Source organism: Lepidochelys kempii, chromosome 9, assembly GCF_965140285.1.
Source record: "Lepidochelys kempii isolate rLepKem1 chromosome 9, rLepKem1.hap1, whole genome shotgun sequence".
Classification (NCBI taxonomy): Eukaryota; Metazoa; Chordata; order Testudines; family Cheloniidae; genus Lepidochelys; species Lepidochelys kempii.
The window spans coordinates 18,551,124-18,575,122 of record NC_136388.1 but is presented as its reverse complement, the minus strand read 5'-3'; the positions used below and the strand labels follow the sequence as shown (position 1 = coordinate 18,575,122).

Sequence of the window (23,999 nt, the reverse complement as noted above, 5' to 3'; positions counted from 1 at the left end):
CTAAGTAAGGGGTTTTCATTTGTGCCATCATCATTGGTTTAAATAGCAACCAAGAAAAAAAACAAACTAAAATTTGTTTGAAATAGCTTTCTAGAATCTTGAGCATAACATTTCTTCTGCTACTGTTTTTATTTAATTTGCAAATTTTGTTTAATTCCCTGTTGACATGCACCTGCTTCATTATTAAACAGGTTTCATTTCCAAAACATTGTACAAAGTTTAACTAATCCTTTGAGATAGAATCATTATTATTTCCATTTTATAGATGAGTTAACTGAGAGGCAGAGAAGTTAAGTGACTTTTCCTAAGGTCATGTACAGAATTCGTGTCAATCAAAGGATTTTCTGGTTTTCAGTCACATGCTCAGTCCACTGGACCATCCTGCACCATAACTGATGACAGAAACATTGATTCCATAACTGTTCTAATTAACCTATGCCTTTTGGTTAGTTGGAAAACAGTTCCCACAGCAAACTGTTGAGGACTTTCATTAACAGCTGCAATTTTTGTGTGTCTTGGCAACAGGGCAAGGTATTTAAAACCAAAACCCAACATTAATAATCTATAGGCATTTACCAGCAAATTACACCATTTTCATGATTTCTGATAGCTTTCCCTCCCCCATGAGAGTTGCAACAAATTTCCTGTCACCTAGACCTGTCCACACTCTGTTCTTTCAGATATCTAGCAACTAGCAGGGTCATTCTACTTTCCTGGCAACAGCAATCATACCACTCTAACTGCCAGATATCAAATTCCAAGTAACGTATCAGAGGGCAGATGCAGGGGACATGGTTAAATGATGGAATTGTACAATTTTTTTTTTATCAGACATCAAGCAGTGACTGAGAAAATGGAAACATCTGCACTGCAATGGTCCAGAAAAGGCTTAAAAACAATGTTCAGTGAACCGTGCACAAGAACTAATGTTTTCCAATAAAAAACATAATTTCATTATTTTCTTAAATTAAGATTACACAAGTGAAAATAAATTAGTCTAGCTATGTAAATTACTTTGTGTGGTCATGAAATTTCACATATAATAAATGGGTCCTTACAATTTTATTTCTAACGAAGAATAACTCTCTCCCCAATCACAGATGTCATGAGTTAGCTAGAAATTACTTTGCTAATTTACACAAGCAGCATATTTTTAGATTTATATTACTTCTACCCCAATATATTGCTATAATCTTGGTGGCTAGGGACTATTTTTTCTTATTTTTAATGGACTGTATTCCCTTACAATTTTCATCTTTACATGTTATATTAACTCTGTGATTTAACAAAACATTGTGCAGTGTAACAAACATGTTAGGGCATTTTTTAATTCTTTTAAAAATCCCATCAATATAGTAAGTCATTCAGATGAAACACATATACTAATAATTGTCCCTTTAAAAAAAAAAGTCAATGAGTAGTTTGCCAGTCAAGCATTTTATTAAACAGCTAAAAAAAAATAATCAGCAGGTTTAACTTACCTACAAATATCAACTCTACTGTGGTATTTTATTTCTAGGTTATTATGGAAATCTGTAATATTTTCACTTATCTTCTTTGAATGTCTGCTGAAGGTGGATAAGTCTTCAGAGGTAAAGCTGTAAAGCTTTTCCTGAGAATCTGAAATATTTTGTAATTTTCAGTAGCCTATGTAACAAAAGTGCAGTATCTACAATATATGGTCTCTAAAAACTCTCTCAGAACAGTATAGTCATATCAGCAAAAAACATGACATCATTAAGATAACAGTGATAAAACACTCTGGTTTCAGATGTTACTGGAAACACAAATTAATTATAAACTTTATTATATGGTTGCATCAGTGTTTCTATTATTTTCAAGAGTTCATAGTAAGGACAAAATACCACAACTTAAAGATTGAAACACAGGGTCCATCAGCAGCTGCTACTATAGTTGCATACATTCCTATGGTCTTGAAATACCATAGATAGGGTAGAGAGACCTGATTTACTAGTTCACAATACTTCAAGAAGACTAAACAACATGGATCCCCACTCCTGGTGATATGTATGCACCAAAAGTTATATGGTCACTATGATTGCTAGAGGCTGCACCACTTCTTTATGACACTGAAGATACATAAGATAATATAGCCCTAACTATCCCTCAATTACTTCCACTTTTTCAGAAGCCTGTAGCAAAGTCTGAAGAAGTGGTGTCAGAAGCAGAAATTAAGAGTGAGACCATCTGACAGTCTTCTCAAAAGTCACTGGTATTTTATTTCTCCTTCTCCTTTGAGTATTGTCAGCGTGCATCCTAACCCCTGGGAGATTAGCAGCAACAGAAATCTACAAGGATGTGAATTCGATGAGAATTAGTTAAATGACAACTGCAGGCCTGAAATGTGCATCGTAACTCAAAACCAAGACTAAAGTAATGCTGCATGAACATATACATGGAACTCTAAAGTACCAGCAGTATATGTCTCAATGATGGAAGAATCTCTTGAGTCTGGACTACAGCTTCCATGTATCATGTTGCATCACGGCCAGGGACACCCAGGAGGCACCATGGTGGCTCATCAAGAGGAGACCATGATATATTATGGGAAATGAAGCCTAGCCCATAAAGGAAATCTGAGGCATGAAGCACCCAAACTACAACTTCTATGAGGGACTGCGCCACACCTGGAGTATTGTGTCCAGTTTTGGTCCCCACACTACAGAAGGCATGTGGACAAATTGGAGAGAGCCCAGTGGAAGGCAATGAAAATGATTAGGGGGCTGGGGCACATGACCTATGAGGAAAGGCTGAGGAAACTGGGTTTATTTAGTCTGCAGAAGAGAAGAGTGAGGAGGGATTTGTTAGCAGCCTTCAACTACCTGAAGGAGGATTCCAAAGAGGATGGAACTTGGGTGTTCTCAGTGGTGGCAGATGACAACAAGGAGCAATGGTCTCAAGTTGCAGTGGGGGACGTCTAGGTTGGATATTAGGAAAGAATATTTCACAAGGAGGGTGGTGAAGCACTGGAACGTGTTACCTAGGGAGGTGGTGGAATCTCCATCCTTAGAGATTTTTAAGGCCCGGCTTGACAAAGCCTTGGCTGGGATTATTTAGTTGGTGTTGGTCCTGCTTTGAGCAGGGAATTGGACTAGATGATCTCCTGAGGTCTCTTCCAACCCTAATATTCTATGATTCTATGATTTCTAAATTAAAAATTTTGGTTTTCAATTTTTCATCAAAAAGTTTAAATTGTCTGAAAGCAAAAAAAACCAAAAAACCAAAAAACATAACCTTATCCAACCATCTCTATTCACCATGAATTGTCCCTTAAATAAATGGTCTTCATAGAGGTGGACTTAAAAAAACAAAAACAAAAAACCACAATCCCAGGAGGGAAGTGTTTCTTTGCCAACACTGCCTGATAACTGGCATGTGTCATCTTGAAGATGACACATTAATAAGATTTCCTTCTTGGCCTCTTTTTTCCCCCCTGTTTGATTTGATCCTGGTGGCAGGGTTCATTTGCTGTGTTCATTATCAAATATCAAGGAAGCAGGTGGCTATTAAAATACTCAGACCCAGAAGGGGTACCTGACACATCCTGTCAGATTTCTTTGATAGACATGCAGGAGGTGAGATAAGTATGAGCTGTCTGCAATTTGTTCCTATGGAGCTGAGCTGAAGATTATGTGATGGTTAAAAGTAAGAAGACCGTTCTATTAAGCCAGAAAACTAGAGTTTTGCATAGCCCAGAAGGATGCAAGTACTTTGTGCTGGATCAGGTCTTTAATTTTCCACAAATCAGAGCTCAAATAATGATCATGAACACAACAATAATGTAGTTTGCTTTACATTTTTGCATGCATAAACACAGCTAAAATTACTCTTATGTCCTCACTGTAAGTAATTACCTGTATGACTTTTTAGTTCATTTTCCAAGCCAGCTAAGGCTTGTTGATCAGCAGTATATTCTAAGAGAGGGTCATTTTGTTCAGTTACATCAATGCATTCAATTTTTGAAATTTCAGTAGCAGCTCTAGATAAGGGCTGAGTAGTTAAATTTCTTGGTCTTGTCTGAGAGTGTGTACAGCAGATACCATCAGATTTCATAGATTTAGAGGATGGTATATTTGCTGACAAAGGTCTTTGGAAACTATTATCTGAAAGAAAAACAAAACAATCATTATTGCCTTCTAATTGTGAATCATGATTTTAGATGTATAATAGAATTTGATCTCACTAATGTCATTTTCTGTAATTAAAGTAATAAATTAGTATTAGTCTTGGCAGAATCTGATTTTTAAATAATTTTGACAGATAATATTGATTTAGATTTTAAGCATTTTTATCAATTTCAGTTTTCACAGTTGTACAAAATTATTGGAGGGCAAGCACAGTAAACACTGAGATTCAAAAAAGTTAAAGATTTATAACCATTATAACATAAACTGTATATTTCAACACTTGATGCTGATAAAAGTAAATATTCTTAAATCAAATTGTAATTTAAAGTTCTCAAGTAGTGTTTTTCTTACTTTGCCTATCTATACATTTTGATTATCATTGACAGAAATATTTTTCATCTGTTTGTATGTGTGCGGTGACAACAATTAGTAAAAATCTAATCCTTCCAAGCCTAACTATTATTACTGAACATGTACATAACACAATGAAAATTATAATTGGCATCTGATACTCCTTTTATAGTGCCATATAACTTTCTGGAAAAAAAGTATTCTAGATTGCAAGTTAGCACACTTGGTCTGTGTGGCATAGAATATTTTTCTGCCATGTTTAAAACTATTTGGTTCTGCCATTTTTGATGTGTATAAAAATAAAATATGAGTGTATAAACAAAAATAAATAAAATTTCAGATTTTTTGCACTGAATTCAAAATTGATTTTAAAATCGGTCAAGTAATACTTTCCAAACAATGAAAATGTCAACTTGGTTGCTCAGGATGAGCGAAGAAATATGTGAGCTGTGTGTCTTGGGAGGGAGATAGTTGAGGTTGAGAAGGATAACTGATGAGATGAGAGAAGAATCATTTAACTGATCATTCCTTTTGTTTGTTATTATTTAGCATTTGTAAGATAATAGCACTTAAAGGCTCTGACTAAGATCAGGACCATATTGTGCTAAGCACTGTACAAACATATAGTAATAGAAAATCCCTGCTCTAGAGAGGTTTATAATTTAAATAGACAAGACAGACAAAGGGAGAGAGTGGAAACTGAGGCACAGAGAAGTGGCTTACTAAAGGATATGAAATCTAAGTTTTAAAATAAAGTAAACAAAGTTGTTTGTATGGAAGTTGTGAGAAAGATGGTTTGAGTATATACCGTTCAATATGTTATTTAATTTTTACTGTTGGTGAAGACATGAATATATTATATTCAACAGTGTGGCCACAAGCATTTGCTACTGCTGCTTGTTAAATGTTTAAGAGGTGCTTGATACATATTTTAAGAACACGTAATACTGAAATGGAAATTTTAAAAAAGAAAGCTTTAAAATGGTTAAAAACTGAGTGCAGGATCTTATCCATGGCTGGAAAAGTAAAGTGAGCTGTGTTTGGCCCTAGAATAGTTATTTGCAAATAAGTACTGTAATACATTCTGTTTTGTTTTTTCTAGTGATTAAGTGAACTGAAATAGCCAAGATGACCTTGGGATATGTGCCTGTTATACACATATCTTCGAACATGGGGGCTCCAAATTGAAGTGCCATCATTTACAGTATTTCTGGAGTATGGACAGCAGAAAATGGTACTTCTGAAAATTATTACACAATTATCTGTAACTATCATTGTATGACGTATCATTTCTTTAATAAAAATGTTGATATAATTCTTCATTTAACCTATTACAGAGCTGCTGCTTCCCTCAATAAAAATCCTTAAAATCTCATATCATCATCATCTACTACCCACCCCCTACTGTGCACCCAGAAGGGGAGATAAATCCAGATTAAGGACTAATATCCTATTGATTTGTAGCAGATTACACCATACCATGCATTTTAATTTCTAAGGTGCAAATCAGTGGAAATTTAGTTTGTGAAAATTAGGTATTTTAGATACGAGGCTGTTTTTAGTATTAGAATCAAATAATAAAAATTTGGCTCTGATAAAAAGAAATTGTTTTCTAATATATAAGATTTCCTGTAAAGACTCTTCTTTAAGCAAAGGCAATTTCAAACAATTAGCTAGTAAAGTATTTGCAACTAAAGTTTAATGGCCAATATACACTATAAGCTGTTACAAGCTTTTTAAGATTATAAATGTTCCTAAGGTGTATTTACATTGAGTTAAAATAAAAACTACAATTTTTAAAAAGTTTTAAAAGAAAATATAATTTCTTCTGCCTGAAAAAGGGAAAGGCAGTGGAGACAAACAGTTCCAACTTGTGTAGTACAGAACGAACAAATCAGATCTCTCTCAAGCCTGTCTGCCTGTTTCATAAAGACCAGTGATACAGGACCAAGATAAACTGGTTATATTTATGAGACCGTTTTGCATTCAACTATAGTACAGGTACATCATATTCGAAAACTACCATAAAGTGAAAATTCTTAATGATGTCAATTACTCTCTTCGTACAACTTAAACTACCTTGAAACTTTGAGTTGTCATACACCTTCAAATCTACAAGTTCCCTGGTGATGACAGTGAGTTAAAAATGTGAACCACCATGAAATTTAATCATGCAGTCATTGTGTATCTTTCAACGCAGTAAGCTCCAGAGAGAAATGGTTACTACCTATTTTTTCTTTTTATATACTTTTATTACTCTCTCACAGGCTCTTTTTAGATTTTAGATCAATTTTATGATGTGTTCTCTGGATTTTTGGAGACCAGGTAAATTGTTGCAGTGATGCACTTGCAAATTTATTTATTCACACTATCACCTGTACTAACCACATCTTTCCAACTACTTCAGGGCCAGATTCAACTCTCAGGGAAGAGTCCATAGCAAAGCCTTCACTGAATTCACTAGACATTGATAGGATATGCTATAATAAGCTGTATGGGAAAAGTCAAAGAAAAGATGGTTAAAATTAGTGGACTCAGTCTAAGGGTTGTGCAACACAGAAGCCAGCACTTAATATGTCTGGAGGCTACCGTATGTTGGTATTGCTGTCTGCCTGTTGCCAGGCCCAACTACTGTTATACCTCAAATACCGATAGGTAGGGAAAGCAAGCTGTCATGTAGCTCCTTGCACCTTTAGTGAGCTCCTGCTGTCTGATGTTGAGCTCACCGTCAGCCCAACCCTAAATGCTGGCATCTGGAAGACCTTTGGGAGTACGATTAGAGAAGCACAGTCTGACTTCTGAGTTTGTTATTGGATTTATCCATCTTTCAAATTGAGTTTGCATGATTTTTATTTTTGGAGATACGATTGAGGCAAAGTTGGGGATCCTGGTCTAATTCTTTTTTTTCAGTATTCCCCAGATTACTTGAGGGACAACTGAGTATGCTTCAGATTTTTCATTTTTCCAATATCTAAATCTAAAGTTAAACTGGGTAGACTCTAAAACTACCTATTTTAGAAAAGAATAGTAAACTAGCATTCAAAAAAATAATTAATTACAAATTGTATCGGACAGATCTAAGCCCCCGAGCCAACAAATCACTGAAGCATGTGCTTAGCTTTAAATCAAAGGGACTACTGATATGTTAAATTTCAGAGTAGCAGCCGTGTTAGTCTGTATCCACAAAAAGAAAAGGAGTACTTGTGGCACCTTAGAGCTTATGCTCAAATAAATCTGTTAGTCCCTAAGGTGCCACGAGTACTCCTTTTGATATGTTAAAGTTAGCCTGGTGATTACCTAACCTGCTAAATCAAGGCCTCCAAAAATTGTTACCTTGTCAATATTCTTACCAGTGGGTGACCTGTGCATTAATGTCCATGATGAAACTCCAGCACATAAGTTTTGTTGTTCCAAACTACTTGAAGATCTGCTCAGTTCACTTTGCAAGACATCCTGTACTACAGAATCATCAGCATATTCACTTAAGCTAGTGTCTCTGAACCAATATCCCTTTCCTGAAATAAAAAATGCAACATAAATAGCACCAGGAAAATATTAACACTTTTTTCATGTACATATTTATTTGGCCTGTGAGACTGTAGCTGCTGTATTATTTAATATCATTATGTCCAGAGGTGGTCAACAGTGCTATAATTAAAAATTTCACACAACAAAACATACAAGTATATTTTCAAGTGATATGCAGATAATTTGTTATACATTTTGTATTTTACAGATTCTATACTTCAAGTAAGGATTTAGTAACTTTTAATTCATAATTTCAGATGCTTTAATGGAAGCCATTAGAAGTAACAAAAGAGGCATGATTTTAAGCAGACCATCACATCAAAATTTACTACCAGCAGAAAAGTGTGAAGACTGATCGGAGTCCAAATTCTCAGGTGACATAGATAGAGGGAGAAATCAAGTATGTTGGTGTAATTTACAACTTAAAATAGAGGGCTGATTTATCCTATGCTTTCTTACATTCCATTAGTTGCTCTTCTTGGCAGAGCAAAATATCATACCAATATCAACCAATTTATCATATTGACCTAAAAATTATACCACAGGACCTAGCACATGCTTATATAGAGGTAGAAATAAATCTATGCACAGATAAAGGCTATGATGCACTGCAACATAGGTACTCAATATGTAATGTTCAGTTGTGGAGGATTTTATTTCCAGATTGTTACCTGAAACTGAAGTACTGTTTGTAGAGCTGCAATCTGAGAAAGGTGAAGGAACTGAATCAAGTCTTACTTGCTTAGAATTTGTATGCAAAATAAAGAATCCCTCAAGTCCTTGATATTGGGTCAAAGTAGGTTTTTCTCTCAGGGCTACATCCTGTAACAACTAGGATAAAAGACAAAATATTAAAGACCACTAAAGGCTTATATTGTCTACTTATACCAAGTCCATTTTAATACAATGTTCATGTCATAAAACCTGAAGTCATTCTAATTAATATAAAAATATTTTTGTGAAAGGTTTACAGTTTAAGACATGCAATATTTCTAAAAAAAAAATCCTAAAAACCTATCTTACTTAGTAGTCACCAAAGTAATCAGAGTATTACCTCCACTGATCTTCACACTTCTGTTAAACCATTGGGGGTATGACAACATAGGGATTTAAAAACAAAAACAAACAAACAAAAAAACACACACAGCTGGGCCAGGTCAGCTGACTCGGATTCATGCTCCAGGGCTGTAAAATCGCTGTGAAGATGTTTGGGCTTAGGCTGGAGACTGAGCTCTGGGACCCTGCAGTGGAAGGTCCCAGATCTCGGGCTCTAGCCCAAGCCTGAATGTCTGAATAGTGATTTTTAGCCCCGCAGCCTGAGCCCCGCAAGACCCAGCAAGCCACAACCATGGTGCGCATCTTTTATCCCAGTGTAGGCATACTGTGTGATCTGCAACCATCAAAAGAGAATCAAGATTAGTTGCCTTGATGAACACACAAAGACTGCATTCATAAATGGAAGCAAGCAAACAAATCAGCTCCGCAGACCTATTCAGTGAGAGATGTTTGAATACTATAGTTTCCATAGGAGGGCATGCTCAACCTCAGACAGCAAAGTTAAGGGGGAAGGGAGGGTGAGCAGCAGGCCACACAGAGCAGCCCTTCTGAGATTGCGACTAGTCGCCTGTTTTTTCTTGCTCTTTCTAAACTATCCCCATAGAAGACTGAAAGTGGGGGGTGAAAGCACTTTTATCCTCCCCAGTTGAAAGGCTGGGGCAGTGATAGCCAGCCCTCCTCCTGCCCCACTAAAATTTCATTTATGATTACCACTATTTTTAATGGAGTTACTTTGTTACTACGTATTAATGTGCAATATTTCATGGTAACTACTGTATATGGTTAACTACCAGTACCACTCTACTGCATTGTGCCAAGATAAAATGTTGAAAAGGTGACAGGGCAATTATGCAATATTTATTTGAAGAATAGGTACAAAACATTTTACCACGGAAGCCTCTGTAGTTACAGGTAAAATCAAACTCTTGCTTGTGTGGAAACTGTCAAATTCCAGTGAATCTGTATTGTTTTTCAATGATCTTGTCATGAGGGAAGGTTCATTGCTGCCTAATTTAAGAAGATCAAAAGTCTTCTCAGGTGACATACAAGCACTAAGGGGTCTTCTATAAGTCTTTGTTTTAATACTTTCTTTTTCTGTTACAGCACTTTCATGAGAACTGCTGAGAACCGTTTCTTCTGTGCTAGAATGGATGCAATCAGTATAACTTCTTTCATGATTTACTGTAGATGTTCTTGCAGATGAAACTAAACAAAAAAAAGACAAACTGGATGTCTACAGATATTCTCAGGAAATTCAAAACAAAAATGTGCAGTCTTATAGCATTTCACTGTTAGATAGCCCTAAGATGTCAAATAAGCAATTCATAAGGAAAACAATTGACTTTCATGTAAACTTACAGCTTGATTTTCAGAGACGCTGGGCAGCCAGAGCTCTCATCGAAATCTATGGGAACCACAGGTGCTCAGCTCCTCTAAAAATCAGACCCATAATAACTCATTATCCATGAATGTATTAAGTCATTTTGTATCCGACATTCCTAGAGGGGCAACTATCTCCAAGAAAACGCTTTATGAAATTGTAATTTTTCCTTTTAAAAAGGCACGAGATCTAATTGGAAACAGCTGAACAACTGCAATAGCAGCATTATATTTTCACTACAAAAAAGCGAGACGGCTACTTGGAAGTACATTTCTTTGAAAGCAGTAGCAGCTATGGATACATGCTCTCGGGACATGTATCTTTTGCATGCAGCACCAGAGTAATGATTAAGGGTTTTTTTTTCTTTTTATCTTAAGACATAGCTATTTGCCTTTCCTTCTCTGCACCCAAGGCCACACATAGCACACCTCACTGTCCAACTGTCAGTTTCTCTTTCACCATTTGGGCCTGAGCTTGAACCAAATGCAAAAAAAGAGACTGGCTGAGCACGTAGAAGAACTAGTTTTTGACAGTTTGCAAGGAAGAAACAATTAAATGTAAAACATTAACCTAACATACTAATACTTTAAAACACTAATTATTAAAGAAAAATGGCATAGTAAAATAACCCAGTTTTCTGATTCTGGAATAAGAAAAACAAACTGTTTTCTGACTCGTGCTTAATAATGATTTCACAATACAAAGCTGCCACATTTTCAGATATCTTTCACTAATCCATCCACAAAATTTTGCAGGTACATCCATTTAAGTATTCAAATACTGCCTCTGTGCATGCAAATCAGACAGACAGCTAGCCAGGCATCCAGTCTGCAAACATTTGTTTACATAAAAATTGATGCACACAATTTGTGAATATATCAATGTGCTCTATTAAAACTTTGAGTTAAGGGGCCATTCTGAGTGGTTGTATAAGCATACAGTCCATTTAACTCACATTCTCTAAAGAAACCTAGAGGCTTTGGTTCAAATCCTCACCTAGTATAATTGGGTCCTAATTATGCATGCCATAAACCCATATATTGCAAACATTATCTCTCCCTAATAATCAAGCTATAAACTTGTTTTTCTGCATGCCATATAATAATGCCACATGACTAAACTGAATATTCAAAGTAGTTTTAAAGAACAAATGTTTTTATTTTTGGCACAAAAAAAACATTGTATTTAACTGGTTACAATTTTGTCTGCTACAAACACAGAAAGATCATCATATAAAATACAGTACTGCCTACTAGAACAAAAGTTCTTTTCTCTCCCCCCATGTAAGGAAAGTGATAGCAAAAAATAATCTTACCAAAATTTACCTTTAGAAATTTCTTTAACGGGAACACTGCTTCTATCATGAGGAATGAAAAGGTCTTTTTTGTCAGATGTAGAAGCAGAATTACGAGATGTCTTGCTAGTTACAGCAGCAGCTGGTTCTGGTAAAAAGTCTGATATTGTATCCTTCTGATTTTCAGGTACTGCATCACTTTGGTTTGGTTTTGTTTTTTAAAATAAAAGAAAAAAGAAATTTCACACATAAAGGCTCCTAACAGACAATCACATCCAAAAGTTAGATAGTTTTTGGGAGGTCATGGAAGTTGCACAAGTGTCAATAGTAGTACTCTATATGAACTTTAATTTTTAGGACACAAAAGTGAAATAAAACAGTATTTAAAAAGATAAAAGGGCTTGATTACAGTGATTCATAATTTTGCCTGGACATACTAAATTAACCCAAAGGTATTGCTTTAAGAACATAATGTAATCATAGATACAGCTTTCAATAATATAGTGCCTCGGATTTCTTGGCATCCAAATCCGGATATGAAAGTACACAGAGGTCATTGTGAATGCAAGGAAAGATTTTCACTCATTCAAGAGCGTGTGTTGCACATTTTAAAGTGTGTTTTTATTTTAAAGTACCTTGCAACCTCTTACTCAGACAGGACCTTCACCAACAAGTCATCTAGGTAAGGTGAGATGAAAACCTTCCCACAGTGAAGAATAATGGAACAGTCAGGATCTTTGAAAAGACCCAGAAGGATGGGGAAGTCAAATTACAGTGTCATGTATTAAAGATACTAGTCACCTAACACAAACTGGATATATTTTTATGAGTAGGATGAAAAAATGCACATCATGGGCATCTTTAAATCAATTAATGCCAACAAGTCCCCAGATTCCACGGCTGCTTTGAATAAGCTGAGTCTCCATTGAAACTTATCATGAAAAAATTGAGCCTCTTCAGATCCAAGACAAGACTGTTCCCCTTCCTCTACCACAAGAATCTCTGCTTTTTCTGCGACCTTGCAACTGTTGCAAGCTAAATTGTGTGAACAAAGCCTGTCCGCCATAGATTTGCTGTTAATCTGGTGTCTTTTGCTACTTCATCTATGGGTCAAAACAAAGGAGTTAATACTAGTGGTAAACCCTTTAAAGATGTGGGACATACCTGCTTTGGGGAAACATTTTATGTACATGCTAGGGATGGTGACAAGACAGTCCCACAAGCATGTTGCTTTTCAGCCTATACCTGTAAACAGGCTGGAAGCTTGGCACAACAGCAAAAGCATAACAGGCCCATGCTGCTGTGTGGAAGGGGAAACTGAGGCACACCGCCTCATGGCACTGGTGGTTAAATGCCTAGACACCTACACTTTAACTGTTATTGCTGTCTGCATTCTGTTAGCAATACTACACCCCAACATGTTTTCAGGCACCCAGGGACCAGGAACCCCAAACCTTGCTAGAACACCTATGAATGACATCATACGGTTTAAAGGTACTGAAAGGGAGCGTGACCAGAGACAAACAGGTATTTTACACGTACTGCCTCCACCATGGACAATGTCCAAGTCTCTGACAGTAAGTTCAGGAGGAGGGTGTGATGTTGCACCCCATAATGCTTTACAGAAATATGTTTATGAGTATAAATATGACATAACTGGAATGTGTTTTATGCTAGATATGCCATGTAACATATCTCTGCAAAGGTTATGATCTACTGGATATATTCATCCTATTTGTATGCATGTATCATTATTGTATTTGAAGTTATTTAATATTGGCTATGTACTTGTTTGATTTTAAGTAGCCTCAGTGAAGCAGTTGGTCAGCTTCTTGAGAAAAGACTATTCTCAATAAGTGCCCAATCAAGGAACACTTAAGCTAACAATGAACTTTGAGAGATGTCAATCCACATCTGAGCTTTCCTGGGAATGTGGTGTCAGCATGTAAAGAACTGAGTCGTGCATGGACATGTGACTCGTCCATGTGACTCCAAAACTCCATCTTGGAGCTGGATTGTTCACAGGAGAGGGGAAGGGGTTTCCACACACAAGGGAGAGACTATTTAAGCCCCTGGGGAAACCTCTCCATTTTGTCTTCAGCTGGCTCAGAAGATATTCTTTGGAGTAGAGAGGCTACCTGAAAGAAACTGGAACAAAGGACAGTAACTACAGGGGCGTGAGTGATTGCTGGCTCCTAGAAGGAGGCTAGTCTGTAAAAGAAGCTTATTGGAACATCTCTGAGGGTGAGATTTCATCTGTAATCACTTTCGTACTGTATTAGGCTTAGACGTGCGTGTTTTATTTAATTTTGTTTGGTAATTTACTTTGTTCCGTCTGTTATTACTCGGAACCACTTAAATCCTACTTTTTCTATTTAATAAAATCACTTTTTACTTATTAATTAACCCAGAGCAAGTATTAATACCTGGGGGGGGTGCAAACAGCTGTGCATATCTCTGTATCAATGTTATAGAGGACAACAATTTATGAGTTTACCCTACTTAAGCTTTATACAGGGTAAAACGGATTTATTTGGGGTTTGGACTCCACTGGGAGCTGGGAATCTGAGTACTGGAGACAGGAGCCTTCTTAAGCTGTTTTCAGTTAAGCCTGCAGCTTGTGGGGGACGTGGTTCAGACTTGGATCTGTGTTTGCAGCAGGCAAGAGTGTCTGGCTCAAACAAGGCAAGGTAATGAAGTCCCAAGCTGGCAGGGAAAACAGGCTTAGAGGTAGTCTAGGCACATCAGGTGGCAGTCCCAAGGGGGTCTCAGTGACCGAACCGTCATAAACAGATCCACAGTATAGGCTATCTTTATGCTTGTGGCCCTCTAGATGGTCTGGGACTCATGGCACTGATTCAACCACTCCAAAGAGTGGCTGGAGAACTGAAGCAGCAGTCTCAATGGAAAGCACTGCCTTTTAAAATTTATTTCTCATAACAAATATTCATATTCAGGCTCTTATGGCCTGGACTGGGTTTTTATAGAAAAATATTTTCTTCCACTCAAAAAAATATACAACAAACACTTTACCAATGAGGTTCATAGTATTATACCATACTGTTATGGCAAAATATTTGCTGAACTATGATATGTCAGTCATTACAGATCACTGGTTCAGCTCCTGGAAAGTAATGAAATCACAAACTACCCTATCATATTGTTCCATTTACCTTTGTTCATTTCTCAGTTTAGTGGATCCAACTTCCATCGCTATAGAGTTACATGATTCATCTAGGTCCTCTTCACAAGACTAATTAAAAAATACACACACAGAGGGAGAGGGAGAGAGAGATTAGCTAAACAGTTCAAAAATATATCACCACAGTGAGTGAAAAACCGGACAGATTACTTTTGTGTGACCTCTGTACAGTTGGAGCCATCAGAGGAGAAATACTAGGAACATTTATTTACTTTTGGAAAACTGAACTTTCTATGGATGGACTGTAATCATTAACAATATACCAAAACAAGTACTTTAATTATATTTCTGATGATCTACGGTATCCCATTTAAGTTTGAAGTCTAGCCAACTCAATTTTCTGTTTAGCTCTTACTAATTTGAAAATTTAATTGCTCAATTTGTTTAAAGGATACAGGATAATTAAAGTGAACCATTTGCACTTTACTGTAAGAAACATATACTTACATCACTGAGTACCTCAATTTTCAAAGCAGACCCAAGGTTCTCAGGAACCGCGTAAGACTCTTCTGCTCTAAAGAGAGCTGTCCAATATTTTTTCATATCTTCAACTGGGAAATACAATTAGAGTCGTGCATTCACTTTTATTTTAATTTTTAAAATATTTTTATGTATTAAGTTACTGGGTTGGGGTTTTTTGGAGAGTGGGGGGAGGCCATTTTGTTATTTTAACCACCATAAGTTTCCTTTGTTTCCTGACTAACCACATACATCTTCAGGAAAGAACAATCTACTTGCAGTTGTTCAGTGAATATGGATATGAGAAAGAATTGTAAGGAACTAAGATTTAATAGACTCAACTAATAGAAGTCCAACAAACCTATTAAATCATCATCATCATCTCCTCCTCCTCTTTCTCCTCCACTCAGAGCATCATCAGGTACATTCATTAGTTCATGCTTAGGTCTGAATTCATCTGCTTGAATACCAGATATTTGATTAACTGGCATTCTTAAAACAAGAAGAAAAATAGGAGTTAAGTCTTTAAAAGTTACAGTATTATTACTATCACTCTCATACTATTACAGTGAACACTGACACTTCTTACAGACACTGAAGTTTGGGCCTCATCATGCAGAGCTGCTTGTGAGAAAGGCTGAACACCCATGGCTTCCATTGACTTCTGTAGGCATTGATGGTACTTAGTACATCCCAGAAACAGGGGATAACAAAATCATATGCTTCAGATAATGTATTCTTACAGTAGTAAGCGCCATAAGAGTGAGCTGAAACTCCTATATTTTTTTGTTAATAATACCATCAAGTTCTACAAGAGGTTGTTATTTTTGTATTGACATTGAAGAAAATCTCTCTAAAATAATTCCAAAATAACAATTCATCAAAATATGGACATAATTAGTAATTTATTTTACAGGAAAACAAACAACACAATCATCTCATTTAAATTTTCCAATATTGAATATGTTCTCAAATATTCAGATAAAATTGCTTTAGATTGCTCATATTAACAAATGCATCTATTTCTGCATTCTTTTATTAGCAGTGTGTAATTGAATGACTACCTTCTATGCTTCTTAAGCCACAGTTTCTCCATATAGTTCAGGCTTTCTTCTTTGAATTCAATTTTAACAGGTTTTCTCAAAATTGTGAGATGGGTCTGTACCTCACAAACTCCCATGGATTCTATAAGTATAAATAGAACTGTAATATATATCATTAAAATATGTTAACAATATGCTTTCCTTTTTTAAACTATAAAATTCATTTTAATTAATAGTACATCAATAGTCTATGCTTGGTTTAGATGTTTGCTTATTCATGAAATTTAAAAAGGTTAATCTCATATTATTCATATTCTGTTGAGAGAGTTATCTGGAACTTGTGGCCCATATGAAAAGTGAGTTTACAATCTAATTTGGATTGATTGGATTTGTCTGAAAAAAAATTCATACTCTCTCTCTCTCTTAGGGCTAAATCATCATAGCCTGGGCGAAAACAGGCTTTAAACTGAAGATTTATTCAGAGTTGGGTAGCTGACATCAGCGGACTTCTTCTTCTGCTCCTTAATTGGTAGCAAACAAATTGGAAGTTAAAAGGATATATGTAAAGATTCCACTGACAAGCAGTAAAGAAGAACTGTACTGTTAAGTTTTTCTCGTGCCTAATAAAAGACAAGGAACTAACTGTTTAAGACAACGATATATCCTTCAAGATATGTGCATTATCTGTACTATGTAAGCTTGCTAATTAATTCTGATGGTCATGTACTTGGAGGTATGAGACTTCAAAAACAGATTTACATAGGATAACTGAGTGTCCAGATTGATATGTAAGACCCCAAACTTGCACACACTTATGTCTTACTTTTATGCATTGAAAGCAACTGGGCTGCTCAGATGCATAAAGTTAAGCTCATACACATTTGCAGGATCAAAACCCATAGATTTCCAAATAAAAACCCCAAATCATAGGAAAAGGTATTAGTAAAAGTGCAAGATTATTCTAAATGTATCAAGTAGCAAGCCATTTATACTTCAGAAAAAGAGAAGACAGCAAACTGTCATCCATATACTAGTGGAGATACAGAATATCCTGCACAAATCCAAGGAGACAAGATTTTGTTTCATGGTTCATGATTAAGAGACCACATCTCTTCATAGGGAAGGAGTCAACCTGATACTCAGAGATTGATGCGGATACTCAGCTATGAGAGAAAAAGAAAATGCACTAAGATGTAATGTACATAATCCTGAGGCATGTGCATTGCTCACCTCAATAAACAGGCAGTAATCTTTAGACTTTGAATTTACAGTATAGAAATCTCAGGTGAAAGCAAGAGACCCAAGACCGGAGAGGTATATGACGGAAATGCTTTGAACTCTTAGCAAGTACCTTTGATCTGAATATCTGAAAAATCTGTGGCAGCTAAATCTTATTAAATTATTTTTACAGATTTCACTGAAGAACAGCGGTTAAATGACTTGCCCAGGGTCACAGAATCAGAAATAGAACTCTGGTCCCCTGCACCACCAGTAAACAACACTGTCTGTATACTATTCCACTATTCTAAATAATAGAGAGAATACTTCAAGGAAAATATATTCACTTCCTAGAGAATATTATCTTCACCAACAGTGTCTTAGAAACAATTCCAAATACGTACGTCCCTGTTTGCAATGTACATAAAAAGGCTATAATATTCCAACAATATAATGCAGCCTACCTGAGCAAACTGAAGTTATAGACACAGATTAACCAGCATTCAGAGTGCTTCAATGTACAAACAAAGGCACTAATATTCATTTGGTGTGTCTCACATAGTGTATACTTGAGGAACACCATATAATCATCACAATAATAGTATGAAAAAAAAAAACCACACAGTAACATTTGAAAAATATTCCAGAAAGTACAGACTTGCTAGCAGTATGTAAATGAGCTGTTTACTCATTTATGTACTGTTCTGTGCAGCACTCCATTCTGGTCTTCATTTGGTTCTAGGGAGCCCAGCATCAGTTTCCCTTCGTGCCAGAGGTCCTCAGTAAGTCCAGCAAGGCCTTTGTCACATACCAATGCTCCTTCTTAAGGACTAGTTTATCAATGTACAATCTGCTCAAATACAGCCTCTTTCATCCCAGACTACCAAAAGGTACATCTCCTCCCTTCCTTTCCTCCTCCTACTCCAGCTTCAAATAAAGTCTGTTTCTGAGGTCTTTCACTTGGCACATGCCCCTCCTTTGTGAGGTTTGTCTAACACAGCTACTTTCTTATTCTCTCTCCTGTCAGAGTGCTCTGGATTACTCAGGCTTGTTTTCTTAAAACCTGTGCTCTCTGGATTCTGGGCCACACCTCCAGAAGGCTTCCCCAATTACTTCCCTCAGCAACCCTTTCAGCAGCTCAGCCCCAGCTTGAACAGTTCCTCCCTGCCTTTTTGTCCGCTCTTCCCGGTCTTATAGAGCCTAGGGACTTTCCACTTCAATCAATCAGCAGCAGTTAATCAGCCAGAGGCCTCCTCTTTCAGTTAATTGGGCATCAAGGAATCAGTCACATTTTCACCCTCTGACACACATTTTATCAATCTATTTGACATATTGTTAAATCAGTGCAATGGGTGGAAAGGAAAAGATTTACTATCTAAGAAAGAGGCATACAGTTTGTGTCATGAACTATGTCACCTTCCAGTAGCACGGTAATCAGCTGGAAACTTAGAAATGGTCATTTTAATAAAAAAAATTATGAATTCATACATTACTAGTTGATACTGTAAAGGCTGATATATGTTCATCAGTACATAAGCCTTGAGAATATGCACTATTGATCAAAATGGGTTCAGTTTTCTTTTTAAAAATGTATTTAGCAGAAGCTAATTCCTACCTGGTTGAGCCTCATCAGAGTTCTGTTCCTTTGTGTATTCATGACTTCCATTTCTCCATTGAGTTAAAGCTTCTTGAAAGGACTCTGCAGATTCTTCCTCATCAAAAGTACCATACAGTAATAACCCACCATTCTGATTCTCAAAAACTGCCCCTGTTGGTACTGTGGAAACTTCCTGAATCAATTTCAGGAAAGTGATCAATCAAATATGTCCTAATGGCAACTGTCTTCCCCACCACACACACAAATACCTGATGACAAAGGATTAATGGTTTCACATCTTAACTGCTGAAGGGATTCAGTTCTTTGATGTGGTCCCCTTTCTTATGCACTACATTTGGGTTAAACTGTGATCAAGATAATTCAAGGCTATTTTCAGAAATCGCTCCTTTTAGCCAGATTGAATTGAGATGCCCCATCAACAGAGCTCTAAGCCAGACTACTAAACAAATGCATGAAGGGATGCAGACTTACAGCCATAGAGTTTAAGGCCAGAAGGGACCACCAGATCATCCAGCCTGACTCAGTGTATATCACAGGCCACACGCATACTAAATTCAACTAGGAATGAAAGCAATTTCTAAATTATCACTACTATTAAGTAGTACTATTAACGCTATTCATATATTAGTGATAAGTATAAAATAGTTTATTATTAAAAGAAAATAGTTAATTCTAATGCTACAGATGTAATCTGCCAAAAGTCCAATAGAATCAGGGCTTGTTTAATTACAAGCAAAGCAGTAGCAATCTGAGGTCCTGCATCTCAGACAGACCACATGCACAGACATGGATCAGAGGGGTGGATCAAATGGATAGCCTGATCTGACTTTTGGCAATTTGTGGCACCAGAAATCACAGGACCAATACACTTTAAGGAATTATGAGTGTAAAAATTGAATTTTCTGTTGTTTTACAGGAACACACACAGCTCACAGAAATTCCTCAGCCTACCTCAGCATTGCCTGTTGACATTAGCAGAGATGAAGAAATGTCTGACATGAACTGATTCTTGCTATTTGCTTTCTTCTGTTCATGATTCTCTTTGGATTCATCAGGATTAAAGTATTTCATGAATTGATGGGTAGCTTCTAATTTTCCAACTGATACACGGGTTTTTGCCTACAAACAATACAGATCACCAGATTAATTCAAAATAAACACACACACTTTCCACTAAACAATGCTCAAATTACAGAGGCAAAAACAAAGAAACAGAGCAGAATACAGAATGATGGTGGACTGAACACACCTTATCTTCAACAATCTGAATCAAACCGAATATTCACATCAGACAGGAATGTAAGAGACTACCAGATTATTTAATGAATATGGGAGATAATCTACAAGTGCATGTCATTTGTTAAAAGAACTTTATAATCAACATGCTATAAAATTTGTAATTAAGGAAGATCAATCAGATATTGGTTAGATTTTGTCTTCTTTAAAACTGCAGCTGGAGAGACCCGTAAGAAATTAAGCTGATTTGAGTAGCTCAAAGAAATTCCAAACAAAGGCTGGAAGTAGCAGGTCAAAGGCTGGAAATAGTTCTTAGATGACAACACCAATTTTTAATCACATTGTTGTTTGCATTGTTGTTGTAGCTGTGTTGGTCCCAGAATATTAGAGATACCAGGTGGGTGAAATATTATCTTTTATTGAACCAACTTCTGTTGATGAAAGACTTAAGCTTTCTCCAACAGAAGCTGGTCCAATAAAAGATATTACCTCACCCACCTGATCTCTCTAATTCCATTGCCACTTTCTTTTATTCCTCTGCAACTTATGTTAGTATAAAGCAAACTGCTCCATAAATTTCATCTTATGAGGTTCTAATTGCCCATACTTGAATAATTACCTCAATGAGAAAAGGTAAAACCAAAGAGAATAGAAAAAAGAATGCAAATCTCCTCTCTCCATTTGTCCTGTGGAAATATTTTGTTTCAGAGCCACATTTAGGATCTAGAAAATACAGTGGACATAAAGTGCTAAGTAGAAATACGTATGACGCCACAAAGGTCCCTGTGTTTCCCTCCTATGTAAAAATATGCATAGAAGAAAAAGCTAATAAGAATACTCCTTGGGTCTCAGAACAAGCAAGAATGCACACAGGAAGAGTGGCCAGAAAAAGCTGAAGAACACAGAGATCCATTGTAAACCTAGGCCCAATCACTTTGGCTCTGTGACTTCATCCACTCCAGGGAACTCCCTCTAGCCCCATCTACCTATGACAATACAGTTGATCTAGTATCCTTGCTGTCACTGGCTTGCACCTCCCATACCATATTCTACGACCTTCCAACAAGTATGCAAGAAGAGTTAATGTTGCTTCAAGCTACATTCGCTTTTTGCCATTTTGACTGCATATATTCTACTCAGATTCTTATCCCATAATTCTCAGCATGATATGGTGGGGGATACATTTTCCCAGGGGAAATATACTACTTTGTTGTGTCCCCTAGTTCTGATTCCCCACAACTACTGGCAACAATCCATGTCGGCAAAAGATCGCTAAAATACTTGGAGACCAGAAGCCACATATTTAGAGAGAAGCAGGAGACCTTCTCTACATAATTGCATTTCCTCTTGGCAGGGTTCCTTAAGGCATTTTATGCTCATTTGCTTCCCTCCAGAGGTAAAGTATAAGGCCAAAGAAAATGAGTTTGGTGCTCTCTAGTCACTTTCTATTTGATTTTTGACCATAGCATTCAGGTGAAACTCAGCAAGACTAGTTTTAGAGTAACAGTCATGTTAGTCTGTATTCGCAAAAAGAAAAGGAGTACTTGTGGCACCTTAGAGACTAACCAATTTATTTGAGCATAAGCTTTCGTGAGCTACAGCTCACTTCATCGGATGCATACTGTGGAAAGTGTAGAAGATCTTTTTATATACACAATATTCCCTGCTCAAGAGATAGTAGCATGTGGAAGCAAGTGAAGCAACTGACTGTATTGTTTGTGGCTCTAAATGGGGTGAGGGGGTGAGAGAACCTGGATTTGTGCAGGAAATGGCCCAACTTGATTATCATGCACATTGTGTAAAGAGTTGTCACTTTGGATGGGCTATCACCAGCAGGAGAGTGAATTTGTGTGGGGGGGTGGAGGGTGAGAAAACCTGGATTTGTGCTGGAAATGGCCCACCTGATGATCACTTTAGATAAGCTATTACCAGCTGGACAATGGGGTGGGAGGAGGTATTTTTTCATATTCTCTGTGTATATATAAAGTCTGCTGCAGTTTCCACGGCATACATCTGATGAAGTGAGCTGTAGCTCACGAAAGCTCATGCTCAAATAAATTGGTTAGTCTCTAAGGTGCCACAAGTACTCCTTTTCTTTTTGCGAATACAGACTAACACGGCTGTTACTCTGAAACCTGTAAATGGTACTATAACACATTTATATATGTCTATCACAAATATTTGTAAAACTGCCACCTAGAGTTCTATCTATACATTTTACACAGCATTACTCTCTTGATTTGGCATTTTGCTCATTTGTTTTGGAATTAATTCTATTTAACTGATTTCAAAGAGAATACTCGGATAAACGTACTGGACTGTTTCCTATATTATTATAGTTCCTAGCAAGTGATTTTAGATGCTCTCTGAGTTTCCTCTGCCTTGCTAACTAAACAAGATAAGATTATGGTGAAACATTCCAATTAGGGGGTAGGATTTTGAAAAATACTGAAGTGATTTCAGAGTACAAGTCCCACCAACTTTCAGTGGAACTTGTGCTTTCAAAAATCCGATCCATGATCCTTTCTAAACTTTGTATATGTAACTGGCTGTTTCCACACCAATTTGTTGAATTTTGAATTAATAAGAATTGTATCTTAAATGCATAAAATGATCTGGAAAATAATAAAAACGGGTTATATTCACAGGTTTTACTGTCACAATCTCAACCTATAGAATCTACTGCAAACTGTCATCATACTAAGAAGATAAAAAACCACCTCCAATCATCTATTTAAAAAGAAAACAATTAAAAATGAGCATTTTTATTATGATACTTGTTTTTATACTAACTTCAGGGCAGATCTGCAGGTGGTATAAATTAATTACTTCAGTGAGGCTCTGACAATTTACAACAGCTGACGATCTGTCCCTTCCTTTCAAAAGAAAATTTTGACACTGCCACCGATTTTTAAAATCAGGGTTCAAGTATTATTCAGAATGTGTCTATATGAATATTTCCTTCCCACCCCCTCACAAAGACTGTTTCACTGGGCTTTCTAAATGTATTTTTAAAACATGAAGATCAATAACACTTAAAGAAAAGGAGTATGATGGCAGGCTGTCAATCTTTTGGACTAATAGAAACTCAATTATTTTGGCACAAATGTCAGAAAGTTATTTTAATGTGAAAGCATTCCAGATAACAATGTCATAAAGATGATAGCAGCAGATCCAACCTACTTCCATTCCTCAAATGTAATGTATCTTGATTGCCAAGGACTTTCCTGAACCCCATTAAGGCCTAGGACTGTAGAAGCAGCAACTAAGGCCACAGTTAGATTTTCAATTTTCTCCTTTATCACATTAAAAATAAACATATTCCTGCCATCTCATACATGCTGAACAGTTGAGACTGGATGTACAGCTACTTACTTGTTTTCCGAAGCCTTAGAGGCACACTAAATAGATGCTCTAGCACATATCAATACATTCAGTGTTAGGCTTTGTAGATTAGCTAACACT

At 36.6% G+C, this 23,999-nt stretch overlaps 1 protein-coding gene across 5 annotated transcripts in view; it reads right to left on the bottom strand.

Annotated features, from left to right (window-relative positions):
* Nucleotides 1-23,999, bottom strand: part of ZBBX (zinc finger B-box domain containing) — a 48,471-nt gene that overhangs the window by 958 nt on the left and 23,514 nt on the right. For 4 of the 5 annotated variants that reach the window (XM_078854370.1, XM_073359480.2, XM_078854369.1 and 1 more), the window contains 12 exons: nt 20,250-20,417; nt 19,296-19,470; nt 16,484-16,604; nt 15,781-15,911; nt 15,408-15,511; nt 14,932-15,011; nt 11,790-11,956; nt 9,973-10,289; nt 8,699-8,858; nt 7,850-8,014; nt 3,876-4,124; nt 1,482-1,620 (listed from right to left, as the gene is read on the bottom strand). In XM_078854370.1, the coding sequence (XP_078710496.1) occupies nt 1,482-1,620; nt 3,876-4,124; nt 7,850-8,014; nt 8,699-8,858; nt 9,973-10,289; nt 11,790-11,956; nt 14,932-15,011; nt 15,408-15,511; nt 15,781-15,911; nt 16,484-16,604; nt 19,296-19,470; nt 20,250-20,417 (1,976 nt within the window). The remainder of the gene's footprint in view (nt 1-1,481; nt 1,621-3,875; nt 4,125-7,849; nt 8,015-8,698; nt 8,859-9,972; nt 10,290-11,789; nt 11,957-14,931; nt 15,012-15,407; nt 15,512-15,780; nt 15,912-16,483; nt 16,605-19,295; nt 19,471-20,249; nt 20,418-23,999) is intronic. The other variant, XM_078854371.1, reaches the window with a different exon arrangement.